The sequence below is a fragment of the Schistocerca serialis genome, chromosome 5 (genome assembly GCF_023864345.2).
Source record: "Schistocerca serialis cubense isolate TAMUIC-IGC-003099 chromosome 5, iqSchSeri2.2, whole genome shotgun sequence".
In the NCBI taxonomy this organism is placed as follows: domain Eukaryota; kingdom Metazoa; phylum Arthropoda; class Insecta; order Orthoptera; family Acrididae; genus Schistocerca; species Schistocerca serialis.
In genome coordinates, this window is record NC_064642.1 from 519,424,035 (window position 1) to 519,438,651 (window position 14,617).

The following is a 14,617-nucleotide window of genomic DNA, read 5'->3' on the forward strand; positions in this document are numbered from 1 at the left end:
GAGAACACGTGCCAGTAACTCACATACGAAAATGTATCAGAGATGAACAGGAAATTTGAATAGGGATCTTTGGGAACAAGCCGACGTAGTTCTAGCGAAACCATATTACATCAGTTTAGAGAAACGGAAGTGTAGGAGAGAGGCTTTGCGACACTTCCGCTGGCTCCATTATATATCTCACGTACGGATCACATGAATAAGATATGTAAACTTTTTCGTTAACAGAATTGATTCTTAACCCATAATTGGGAAATGGACTATTCGAGTTCTGACCTATTCTATTGAGACAGGGTCTTCTCAGCCAAGTACCAAGAAGCTGGGACGTTGTGAGTCCCACTTGGGAACACTTTGGCAGAGGATTTCGAGTTCCTGGGATTTTGTTTACAACGAAACGGGAAGCTCACGGAAGCCTTGGTCCGAATCGGAAACGGACCCAATTATTAATTCAGTTCTGGGGCAATATGCTTAAGGCAATTTTTTTTACTTTTAAACCATCAGTCTTCTGACTGCTTTGATGTGACCCGCCTCCAATTTCTCTCTTCTTACAACCTCTTCATCTCAGAGTAGCATTTGAAACCTACGCCATCAATTATTCGATGAATGTACTCCAGTCTCTGTCTTCCCATACAGTTTCTACCCTCTGCAGCTCCACTTAGTAGTATGAAGTTGTTCCCTTATTTCTTATCGTCCTGTCCCTTCTTCTTGTCAGTGTTTTCCATACGTTCCTTGCTTCGCTGATTCCACGGAGAACCTCCTCGTTTCTTGCCTTATCAGTTCACCTAATTTTCAATATCTTTCTGTAGCCCCACGTCTCAGATGCTTCGATACCGTTCTTTTCCAGTTTTCCCACAGTCCTTGATTCACTACCTTACAGTGCTTTACATTTACAGAATTTCCTTGCCTGTGCCACTATGCTTTTTATGCCCTTCTTGCATCTTTCATCATGCTTTATTTTGCTTCCAAGCTAGAAGAACTCCTTAACTTCGTCCACATCGTCATCAACAGTTTTGATGTTACTGTTGTCGCTAATCTCGTTGCTGTTATCATTCATTACAACCGTCTTTCTTCGGTTCACTCTCAATCCAAATTCTCTACTCATTAGAATGTTCATTTCATTCAGCAAACACTGTAATTGTTCTTCTCTTTCTCTTGAGAACAGCAATGTCGTCAGTGAATCTCAGCAGTGATATCTGTTCACACTTAATTTAAATCCACTCTTGTATCTTTCTTTTATTTTCTTCTACATTAGATTGGACACTAGAGGCGAAATACTGCATACCTGTCTTATACATTTAATACGAGCACTTCGTTCTCGGTCTTCCGTTCTTACTGTTGACTCCTGGTTCTTGTACTGTATACCATCCGTCTTTCCCTACAACTTACTCCTACTTTTCTCGGAATTTCGAAATATATTGCATCATTTCACATCGTCAAACTCTATTCAGTGTCGACAAATCTTATGTACATCTCTTGATATTTCTTAAGCTTTGCTTCCATTATGAAGCGCAGCAACAGACTTGGCTCGACGGTGCTCTTACCTTTCCGAAAGCCAAAATCGTTTCACTTTTTCTGCAGATCATTTTGTCAGCAACTTCCAAGCATGAGCTGTTAAGCTGAATATGTGACAGTTCTCACATGTATCTGCCCTTGTTTTCTTCAGGATATTTAGACGATATTTTTCTGAAAGTGTGACGGTATGTCTCCAGTTTGATAGATTCCACGCACAAACTTAGATAGCCTTATGATTCTCATTTCTTTCAATTATTTTAGAAGTTCCGAAGGAACGTTATCTACTCCTTCTGCCTTATTTGATAACAAGTCTTGCAAAGCTTTGTTGAACTATGACTAATACTGAATCCCCTATGGGGTCCACATCGAATCTCGTTTCCTCTTCTCTCATGTCATCAGACTGTTCTTCCCCCTTGTAGAGACCTGCAGTATACTCCTTCCCCCCCTATCTGCCCTCTCCTCTGCGCATAATAGTGGAATTCCCATTGCACTCTCAATGTTGACGCATTTACTTTTTAATTTCACCGGAGGTTGTTTTGGCTTTTCTGTATGCTGAATTAGTCTTCTCGACTAGCATTTTTTTCTGTTTCTTCACAATTTTCTTAAACCCACTTCGTTTTGTTTTCTTTGCACTTTCTATTTATTTTACTGCTAAATGACGTGCATTGCTGTATCCCTACTGTGTTCCAACATTCCTTGGTTTGTTTACATCCTGTAAAGTACGTGGTAGTTGTTATCTGTTGCAAAGTTTACGCAGTGTTGTAGAATTAACATAACAGGGAAACATAAATTATATTTTCCGGGGTAATGTGTGCACTAGGGGAAAAAAACACATGGATGCTAATAGCTCCACACAGTGGCCCCCACAGTGTTACGAACAATTATTAATAATATGTACAATCTGAGGGTAAGTCGCTATGTGACTCAAAACCAGTCATGGTATCCTAAAAATTTAACTATCACAAACTGCGTTTGGTTGTAGCTATTTCTGGAAACGTTTATCCATCACAGTTGCAATGATCCTCTTTCATAATGGGTAAAACCTTTATTTCTTCTAATACCAAAGATTTCTTCGCACATACTTTCCTTGCGACTGTGTTTTTCTGTTCAACTTCTGTGATCGCCCTTTTTAGAGATGTCCATTCCTGTTCAACTGAACTGTCTGCTGTGGTATTCGTTATCGCAGTACGGAAGAATTTCAGGCGCACCTCATAATTCCTCAGTACATTAGTATTCCACATCCTTCTCCTGTGATTTCTGGATGGTGTATTCGAAATTACTAGCTGAAGTGTATTGCGGAACTGAATTAAGCTTTCTCCTTTCTCATTCCCATCAGCAACTCGATATTCTCCGGTAATTCTTTCTTTTTTTCCTTCCCCTACAAATACGTTCCAGTCCCCCAGGATTATTAGATTAACATCTCTCTTTACATACTAAATTCCCCTCTAAATATTCTCGTACTTTCTCTACTTCTTCATCCTCTCTTTGTGACGTCGGCATACATATCTGAACTATTGTTGTTGGCGTTGGTTTGCTGTCAGTTCTTATGTTAACAACTCTCACTGAACTTGTCACGGTAACTCTGTCATATCTTCGTAGCGAACTATGTTACCGTTAAACCATTTTTTGCTGGTGTTGATATTACCCCACATCCAAATGACCAGATATCCTTCTTACCGTTACACTTTAATGAACCTCACTTAACCTAGACTAAATCTCTGCATTTCCCTTTGTAGATTTCCTAGTTTCCCTGGCAGTTCAAATTTCTGACATTCCACGCTCAGATTCGTATAATGTTACTCTTTCGTTGGTTATTCAGTCTTCTTCTCATAGTTATTGCTCCTTTGCTAGTCACCACCCGGAGAGCCAAACGAGGGATTAATCCGGAATCTTCTGCCAATGAAGATTATACTTGTCCTGTGGATGTATATCGTTGTCTTTTAAGGTAGGTATTTCCATTGCCTTCTGCATCCTTATGTCGTCAATTATTGCTGATTTCTCCGCCTTTTATGGGTAGTTTCTCACCAGAAGGGCAAGGGGATGCTGTGAAACTCTCCGCTCTTCTGTCCTCTTTGACAAGCCCCTTGGCAGAATGAGGATGGCTGTTTACACTGGGAGTCATCGGGCGCCAGTGCTGATGATTTTTACTCAAAATTTAAGCAGTGGTTGGGATCGAATCCCAGACCCAAGCAGTATTTTGATTGCTAGCCTAGAGCATGGATCTGGTCACAGAAACATATACAGTGTGTTACGGGTAGAGATACAGATATTGTGATCATTCGTACCTAAATATATACCAACTTCACTATATATGGTGTTTTTTTTTTTTTTTTGTCTTCGTCTAGCAGTCTTCCCCCAGAAACATCACTTAATTTACTGCCTGATGTTCTCTGCGCGGTCGTAAGAGCACTGTGAAGTGGACTGTGTCTGTCAGTATAGGCTTTCCGTTTGGCCCCATGCATCCACATTTCAGAATCTGACTTGCTGCCTAGGGGGAAAGAAACTTTAATATCCTACTTGTTACAAACTTTCTTGGAGATACTAACCAAGCTGAAAACATACTACTAGTAATAACTGTAATTATTAGTCTGCAAATGAAGCAAATCCTGATGTAATGTTGTTCAATACATAGTCCTCAGTCATTATTAGAAATATCCGCAATTATACCTCTAACATCCTGTAAAAGTGTATGTTTATTTATTAATCCAGCGATCATCATGTAATGATATAAGATGTATCAGTGTAATAAAATGATAATAAATAGGTCACTATATACATGTGCACAGAGTATATGAGGATAGGTGGTGACATTCGCCTGCAATGATATAGCAAAACATGAATCAGGATTGCTGAACAGAGCAAACTCCATCCTCTCCAATATATATACATACACTTCGATGACTTACATGACGTGTGCACTGCACCTGTGTCGCTGCCGATCGCAGACGGAACGATCGATAGTAACTTCGTATTCTACGAAAGATTAAGAGAAAACGTAAATAAATAAACATTTTCCCCTCGTGCAATACGCGAATGGAATTCGACAAAAAGCTGCTAGTATTGACATGTATATACTACTCATAGGTTTGCAGGGTACACGTATACATGCAGACGTAGTGACTGAACCCCTTGCTCTCCATCGACGTGAGCAGTGAGACGGCTCGCGAGCGACACCTACCTGTCCATAAGAGTGCAGGGTGAGGTAGAGGCTGATGGAGTCGTTGTTGGCCCTCAGGAAGGCGGCGTGGTTGCGCGCCTCTGGCTCTGAGAAGGGCGAAGGTCCAGCGAACGTCTCCGAGCAAGGGTCGGTACTGGAGCCCTCACCTGCGCCACACACAATGCTACATAGGTACAAGGCGAATCTTTTAACATAAAAAAAATCTTCCACTGCCGATCCGTGAAAATTTTCCCTAATATTCCTGCTATTTCCATTTATTTCTGTATATTTTCTCCCAATAATGCAGACAAAAAGTAGAAGCAGGTCGAGTTCTCAGGGAAAACTTCACCTCCACGTTCATACGAACTGGAATACGTTTTACACCAAGTAAGAGAATTAAGAAACGCATATCTACCTCCCTTCTGTATCTACACATAGAAATATAACACGTATGAGGTCCCGTCAAAGGAAATCCATTCTTCTTTTTATTCAACTTTTCTAGGGCACTATGGAACTGAAATCTTTTCTATTCCATTAACACCCCTTATCTAAAAGCGAAAGTATCCACAGTGCTTTTTAGAAACTTGGCAACAAAGTTACATGCGCAGGCAGGGGATGCCAGTAGTGGTGGAAGCTCCCACTAGATCGGGAAGTGCAGTCTGATAGCTGAAGTTTATTTGGTGAACCTCGTGATGACTGGGTGTTGTATGATGTCCTTAGGTTAGTTAGGTTTAAGTAGTTCTAAGTTCTAGGGGACTGATGACCATAGATGTTAAGTCCCATAGTGCTCAGAGCCATTTGAACCATTTTTTTATTTGGTGAACGAATTCTAATCTCACATAACTAACAAACAACAGCAAGCGAGCTTGTAGATAACATGTTACTTCAGCACGGCCGGTAATTCTACAACTATAGAAGTTCGAAGTGAGTAGTTTCTCACTAGGCTAGCGAAAAGGAAATAGTCCCATAAACTATGGGTCGACCAAAACAAAACTACTCCGATATCATACTGCCAGAAATAAATCTTATAAATTAAAACAAAAAGAGATAAAAAGTGTATCGCAACAGACAATGCCACTTACTATCACACTGAAAATGTAACGTAAACTACATCTGCCATGTGGAAATTATGTGTCAGTCCCCTCACAAATTGTTTGGCATTATTATCTAAAAATAAAATATTTTCTACGTCTTTCGGAAATAGTTAAGATTTGCGAAGTAATTGCAGCTATGTTTTCTCCTAACATCTTTATTCTCTTTATCTTGAAACCCTCTCAAAAGCAGTTTTTAATTTTCCTTACTGAGTTTCCTGTGGTTTGCGGTTCTGACTGTTGATTCGCAAACGGTTTCGCATTTGTTGTCGACGGCAGGTACGGCCAGCCTCTGAAAGTACTCTTTGTCTGGTCGGAATGATACCAGTCAGGAAGCGACTTATTCACATGGGAACTGGAAAGTATCCTGTGTCAAACGTAGCTTTTTGTAGGTGTCATTGTCATTATTATTATCAGTCCTTGTTGTTTCCGAGCTCTTAGTTTCCATGCCACTTTATTCTCCTAAAGTTCCTTTTTTTTGGGGGGGGGGGGTGCTTTACCCCCATATGTGCTACTCTCTCCTTTGATCCACTCCTTGGTCCTACCCCGTGCAAGTCAGTGTTACCTGTGGGTTTGGTATCAGCGGTAAATGAGGCTGGCAACTCGGGATCTGAATCCAGCTTCCAATAATCTGTTTCCGACACTTCATGGGGAGACTCTGTCTAACCTTCGCGCGGATTTCAGCTGTTGACATCCGTTTATTCGTCACAGTAGAGCAGTTCTACGATCTTCTCGTGAAGGGACTCGTGCCTACTCTTCTTGCCATGCTGCACTGAATTCGTCTCGTCCCCATTGGTTGTGCATTCATTGCACTGCAGCCTAAGGTGTATGCAACCCGTCGATATGATTGTTCCCATGCATGGGATGAATCCAGCTTGACCTTTTCCAGTTTCAACATGCAACACGTCACGTCCATCTCGAACCGAGCTTTCCGACTCGCTGTCACGATTCACCGTCAGCAAGCTGCTTAGAATTACGCTGACGGAAAAAAATCGCAGCACCAAGGAATTGTGCGACATGAAAGAAATTTGGTACGCGTATTTCTACGTCTGAAATATTATGTCTATTCAAATTTCCATCCAATCGCATTATACTAGCGCTATTAGCGCTACTATGAGGATGCATATGAGGTCTGCTTAAATGTACGCTGTACTTTCGTGAGCGTTAATTACCTTTAAGATTGGACGTGGCGAGTTGACGTCAGCCAATAACGCGTTTAAGGTGACAAAGACGCCATTATTAACACCTCACTGAGTTTGAACGCGTTCATGTAACAGGGCTACGAGAAGCTGGTCGCACCTTCTGCGATACTGCAGGAAGACTTGGCAGGAAAGTAGCCACCATACATGACCGATGGCAGCCGTGGTCACGAGAAAGTATGGTCGCAAGAAGACCAGGCTCCGGACGGTCACATGGCACAACCGAGAGGGAAGACCATCCTGTTCGACGCATGGCTCTCGAGCATCGCACTGCATCTGCAGCAGCAATTTCAGCAGGAGCTCCCATCGGTTACTTCAAGGACAGTTCCGAGTCAGACCCCGTGTAGCGTGCATTCCACTAGCCCCAAACCACCGCGACTTGCGACTTCAGAAGCGTCAAGCAAGAACTCAATGAATAGCAGGGTGAAGTTCTGTTGTCTTTTGTGATGAGAGCTGCTTTTGCCTCGGTGCCAGTAATGGCCGTGTGTTGGTTAGAAGGAGGCCAATTGAGGACCAGCAACCAACCTGTTTGCAAGCTAGACACACTGGAACTTCACCTGGAGTTATGGTCTAGAGTGCGATTTCTTATGACAGCAGCGGCACTTTCGTCGTTATCCCAAGAAACCTGACTATAAATTTGTATGTCAGTCTGATGATTCGATATATTGTGTTGCCATTCATGAACAGCATTTCAGGGGATGTGTTCCAACATGCTCTACAAAACGTCGGTTTGTTACCTTGGCCTGCTCGACCACCAGATCTATCTCCAATGGAGCACATATGGAACATCATCAGACGAAAACTTCAGCGTTATCCGCAAACAGCACTAACTGTCCCTGTATTGACCGACCAAGTGCAGCAGTTATGAACTCCGTCCCACAAATCAGCATCTGATTCCTGTACAACACAATGCATGTACGTTTGCATGCTTCTATTCAACATTCTGTCGATTACATCGGTTATTAATGTAACAGCATTTCACATTTACAATTTCTTATCTCGCGCCTACATTAACCTGTGATCTTACAATGGTAATCACTTAAATATATTACCTAGACAAATGTATTCCCGAAATTTCATCACTCTACATTAATCATTGTTTGGTATTGAGCGTTTTTCCGTCAGTGCATATAGCTTCCTAGCTGTCGCAGCCTGTCTGCCTAGTGCTAGGGCTCATCCTGCGCTGGAAACATTGTTAGTAAAAAACGGCTCGTGTTCTCAGTAGAGTTTAATGATTTCGCTGTCATGCTGTTGTTCTGGGATATTCTGCCTGCGCAACATTAACAGTCGTACAGCAACAAAAAAGAAAAAGAAATAACGAAAACAGGACAAATACTATCGTGAACATGGTAAATTAGCAACTGCTACACTATTGCAACACCTGTGTTTGTAGTTGAGTAAATATATTTACTAGGAATGGAGAGCATTCTGAGATAAGCTTCGCATTAAAATGACTGATATCTGTTCTTGTGATTTTATCTGCTGCTTAAATATAACTGCCGACAGGTTGCGTCAGAACCCTGCAAGACTGTTACAAATAACGTGTAAGCAATGCAATTAAAATTCTTATTCACATTTTACCTGTAGGACCTAAGTTTTATTATAACTAATTCTGATAAAAATAAATCCCAGAAAAGGCAATTCTGGAAAGTTACAAAATGTACAGCAAACTCGGCGCATGTTCACACTTTCGAAATTTCAACAATTGCTGCAGCGTTGATTGTTGCACTGCATACTTAACGAGAAACTCAGGATGGAGTTTCAAATGTGTTTAATTTGAGAACTGGCCGTCTGTCAGACTGAGACCTTTAGGAAAGGGGGTGGATAAGGTCAAGTAGTCGCGGAAAAATAACCTTTCACGAATTTACATATATTTTTCTGAAGTTTGTATTGATACATTCTTCACACTATGACTGATTACTTAATAGAACTAAGTCTTCAGGACTAAGCCTTCACGTGGGGCTCAGTACTCAACGATCCAGATAACCAATGCGGGACAGTCTATTTCTCATACCTGGTCACTTGGTGACGTGGGAGAGGAATTAGTCAGTAACGTGGGAGCTGACATGAAGAAGATCAGGGGATTCTGAGGTGAATGAAAATATGAATCTCAACGGTGAAGAAGGTGGACGAGTAAGTTTCTCCTGATACTTCAACGGTTGTAAGGTGAAGAGGACGGACCTCAGTACAGTAGATCTAGCGGAAGCGGCAGACCACCAACCAAACAAAAATCCACGTCGTGTCTGACTTACAACAAGTGGATACATGGTCAGGGTCTCTCTACATGCCGACAGCGGCTGCAAAAATCAGTAGCGTCTATTAGCAAAGTGGTCAGCTACGAAAGGCGTATGTTCCCATATTGGGGGAGGGGCGGGGGGGGCTGTTAAGACTCATCTGTCCATTCGATCAAAGATGTAACATCCCACGAAGGGGCTAAAACACTCCTTCCTAATTTAATTTCCACCAAGACGTGATGGTAAACACTGAGCGGAAACACTGAGTAGCTAAACAATCCTTCGTCACTGGAAACAGTGATGCAACTAAGCCGTCTGATTCTGGAGAGCCTAGAACTTCACGTAAAGAAGAGTCGGAGCTTCCTAGAACTTCTCGCACGGCCTAAGAAAAAAACATTTGCTAGGCACACTGAACATCAACACTTTACTAAAGACTGGGAAACTTAAAGAATTGACGGATTTGTTAAACAGACGCAACATACTCATACAAACGGTTCGGGAAACCAGATACGGTGATGAGAACACATTTGAATCAGAGGGTTGCATGACCTATAATGGAAAACCGGCCATATAGAATAAACAGAAAATCACTATGCTTGGAACAGGTTTCATGGTCAAACGGAATCTAACAGATTCCATAACAAATTTTGCGTCCCCATCGGAGCGAATGTCACTTCTCACGTTTAGATCAGCAAACAAGAGCTATACCATCACAAATGCAAAAGTACCGACCAACAATTACAACAGAAAAAATCCAGAAAATGTTGAAAAATTTTGAGAGACACTAGAAAATGAGTCATCAAAAATACCAAAGCACCATATAAAACTACTCGTATGAGATTTCAACTCAAAGATCGGCGGAGAAAAGTAATATAAGGCAATAATAGGAAATTGTCCTACACACAAGCGCACCAATAAGAATGGAGAAAGGTTTATCGTCTTCTGAAGACAACTTGACTTAAAACTAATGTCTACCTTTTTCAGAAAATTACCAAGGAGAAAGAAGATCTGGTCTTCTTCTAATGCATAGCGGCAATAAACAAACAAAACCAAAGAGAAATAATGAACGTATAGGTCTTAAGAGGGCTAGGAAGAGATTTGGACCATTTTTAACAGAAATGAAAGTCAAATATCAACCTAAAAAAACAAACTCCGAAATTTAAAAAGTCCATAGAATTGAGACAATATTTCTGTCAGAAAGCAGGAACGAATTCGTTAAAAATATTCACACAAGGAAGATGGAAAACTGGTACGAAATCAGAGAAGCAATGATAGGAACGGTGAAAGAACAGAACAACTACGAAGAAGAAGGAAACATAGGTTGTGGAATAAGATATGTGACGAAGCGATAGAGCTAACTGCTTGGAAAAAATGGAACTCCTGAGAAAAGGAAAGAGACTGGAACACATTCACTGAGATCAGAAAACAGACATCAAAAATTATTCGAACAGAGAAACGGAAATATGACAAAAACGATTAGAGGAAATAGATACAAACTTCAGTCAGAACAACACTAGGAACATCTACAAAATTTTCAGAGAAGAAACAACTGGTTCCAAGCCGATGAGCCTACACTTCAAAGATGCAACAGGCAAACTGATTACCAAAAACGCATACAACTGTAACAATCAAAATACTTCAAATATCTTCTAAGCTGCGAGGAACTAACACAAGGACTAATTTTCAGAGAACTTCAAAAGGGAAATCCACCTTCGGAACCACCGTCACTGCATCTAATTGAACAATACATTGGCCAGCTGAAAAACAACAGAGCGTCAGTTGAAGTCAGGGTATTAGCTGAGATGTGAAAACTCGGAGGGAGGCTGGCAGCTGAAACCATTTATTAAAGTTTGCTGGGAGAGAGGAAGAATGCCTTAATCATACGCTTAGTAATTAGTGTGACAGAATAAACACCAGCATTTACCGACACCAATCTCTACTCCCAGTCACATACAAAATTATATCCAAAGTTCTACTGAATAAAATAGAAGGTCAAGCAGAAAACACAATTGCAGTGTACCAAGCGGGGTTCAGAAAGAATGGATCGTGCCCAGAGCAAATTTTTAACTTGAAAATTAGCTTCAGGATCAGAACAATGCGGAATGTTAACAAAGTTGTTATGTACACTGATTTCAGAAAAGCCTACGATTCTATAGACAGACAGACAGTATTCCTAACACTGGAAGAAGGAGGTATCGACAAGACCAACAGACAATTAGTCGAACAGACGCTCATAGACAAAACTTCAAAAGTTACATTTGTCGGAGAAGTTCATAATCAACACAGGTGTTCGGCTGAGCGATGGGATCTCTCAGATTCTACCCAGTCTGGTCTAAGACAAGGTCATGAGAGACTGGGATAAAGAACTACAAGAGAAAAACATCGAAGGAGTTGCTTTAGGACAAGGAAGAGGAAGATTTGAGGTGAAATGTCTCGCCTTTGCTGATGAAATTTCAGTAATTTCTAAGGACAAAACAGATGTAAAGATAATGATAGGAACACTTCACGAAATTGCAGCTAAAACCAGATTACTACACTGACCAGCCAAAACATTATGACCACCGGCCTATTATCCATATAAACCAGTCCAGTTGACAGCAGCGCCACCTGGTGAGGAATAGTCAGACACTGGCACGATGAATTTATTATCAATAAGCGTGCTATCCTTGTGTAGAATGGTGAAGGCGCCCGATATATCTGAGTTTCACCGATGACAGATTGTGATAGCCCAGAGGCTCAGCACGAGTATTTCGGGAACTGCACGACTTGTCGCGTGTTCGAGGAGTGCTGTGGTGAGTGTTTTCAAAACGTGGCGAAACCAGGGTGAAACCACGTTCAGATGTGCTGAGGTTGGGAGGCCACCTCTCATTACAGATGTCAGACGTCGTAGGCTGGGCAGACTGGTAAAACAGGACAGCGGCGAACTGTGGCGGAACTAACATCAGGCTTTAAATGCCGGTCAGTACAAGTGTGTCTGAACATACAGCGCACCAAACACTCCTAATTAATGGCCTCCGTACCCGACGACGCATGCATGAGCCAATGTTAACAGCACGACATCGACAACTACGACTGAAATGGGCACCTGATCATCGACACTGGATATTGGTGCAGTGGCAGAACGTTCCATTGTCTGATGAATCCCGATACCTTCTTCATCATGTCGATGGGAGAGCGCGAATCCGTCGTTTTCCAGGACAACATCCCTTTGACACATGTATTGTGGGAAGGAGGCAAGCCGGCGGCGGCTCCGTTATACTCTGGAGAACATTCACACGGGAATCCATCCGTCCAGCGGAGCTCGTGCAAGGCACCATGATGGCCAAGGACTACTTTACACTGGCTGCAGACCGCGTACATCCCATCATGACGATCATGTTTCAAGAAGGCAGTGGTATTTTGCAACAAGACAATGCGCCATATCACAAAGCCAGAAGTGTGGAGTGGTTCGAGAAACAAAGTGGCGAGTTCAAATTTATGTACTACCTCCCCCACCCCTCACCCCCCACCCCACCCCCCCACTCGCCAGATCTGAACCCAATCGAACACATCTGAGATGTGACTGAACGTGGAGTCAGACCTCATACCCACCCTCCCCGAAATTTATAGGAATTGGGTGACTTGTGTGCGCAGATGTGGTGCCAAATGCCTACAGCGACCTACCAAGGCCTCATTGTTTCCACGCCATGACGCGTCACCACTGTTATCCGTGCCAAAGGTGGACATACAGCCTATTAGATAAGTGGTCACTATGTTCTGGCTGATCAGTGCAATATCATAAGAGAAAACGGCATACACGGAACATAAACGCAACAGAGTAAAATATATACAACCACAACATGAAAATATCGAAAGAGTTGATAACTTTAAGTATTTGGGAGAACAGGTACAATAAAATGGGCTGGCCGTGGTTGCCGAGAGGTGCTAGGGGCTACAGTCTGGAACCGCGCGACCGCTACGGTGGCAGGTTCGAATTCTGCCTCGGACATGGATGTGTGTGATGTCCTTAGGCTAGTTAGGTTTAAGTAGTTCTAAGTTCTAGGGGACTGATGACCTCAGAAGTTAAGTCCCATAGCGCTCAGAGCCATTTGAACCACAATAAAATGGATTAGATAACACCAGAAGTAAGGAAAGATAGAAGAAAATGGAATCAGTATACGTACTCACCCAAAACCGATATAATAAAAGTTCAGTATCATGCCAGGGAAAAATGAAACACTAAGCAACAGTAATTAAACAGGAATCGCTTTACGTATCTCAATGCCTAAGACTGAACAAAAGATTTGAAGCAGAAGAACTGGAAAAGAAAGAAAGGAAAATACTCAGAAAAATTTTAGGATCACAAAAGAACAAAGATAACAGGACGAAGAGGAGAAATGGTAATCTATACAAATACATTGAAACGATCGCAGACACGATCAGAAAGAGGAGATTAAAGTTTCACGGCCATATTTACAGAATTAATCACAATATGGTAACGAAGAAAATTTTTAATTTCATTTCCTAATTAAAAAACACCACCGGATGGCTGGAAGAAACAAGAAAGGAATTGAGAAAACCTAACGTGTCAGAAACACCATACAGAGCAGGGGAATTTTCAGGCTACTGATCGACAGTGCAAAATTTCCTTTCCAACAACAAAATTTACAACCTGGAAGGGTGATGTCAAATGAACAGAGGCAGGCCATCAGCCAAAGCACGAAGAAATTCTCTGAAGATAAAAAGAAAAAGATTGTGCCTTTGTCTTACGTTCCAAGCGGTCTACAATTGGCCATATTCTGTAATTTTAAAAAAAATTATAAAAAGCAATTTCATAACAGAATACTTTGGTTGATTTTTTTATATTTTTCCCAAACTTTCTATTTTGCTTGTTTAAATTTTTGGTGTGTTTCATGAGATTGTCGTGTATGGAAAGTCGTATTTGTTACAAGTAAGTTTCAAACTAAAATAACTATAAGTTACTGAAATATTAGCTTAACCCTTAGTGAAACATTTATAAAAAGTATACTAAAGATCTTTCAGCTCTGCATGGACACAGCCAATACAAATGTGGTATGGAATCCAGATTACTTCGAAAGTCTTGAACCGTGTGTCAGCTCCCATCGATAGAGCCGAATAGGGTAGCCGCGTGGTCTGACGTACCGTGCCACTCTCTGCCCATCTCCTCTTCTTTTCTTTCTTTGCTCATCTCCTCCTCTCCCCTCGATCTGTCCATCTTGTCCTCTTCCCTCTCTCTGTGCATCTCCTCCTCCCCCTCGCTCTGTTCATCTCTGCCTTCCTCTCTCACTGTCCATCTCCCTCCGTTTCCTTTCCCTATCCATCTACTCGCCCCCCCCCCCCCCCTTACGTCTCCACGTTATCACCCGCATCCTAATATGACGTTACTGATTCTTACCCCACAATATTTCTTTCCAGATAGTAAGTAAT

At 41.8% G+C, this 14,617-nt stretch overlaps 1 protein-coding gene across 1 annotated transcript in view; it reads right to left on the reverse strand.

The window, feature by feature from the left end:
- Positions 1–14,617, reverse strand: part of LOC126482056 (carboxypeptidase B-like) — a 139,546-nt gene that overhangs the window by 25,649 nt on the left and 99,280 nt on the right. The window contains exon 7 of the mRNA XM_050106032.1: positions 4,688–4,833. Within this exon, the coding sequence (XP_049961989.1) occupies positions 4,688–4,833 (146 nt within the window). The remainder of the gene's footprint in view (positions 1–4,687; positions 4,834–14,617) is intronic.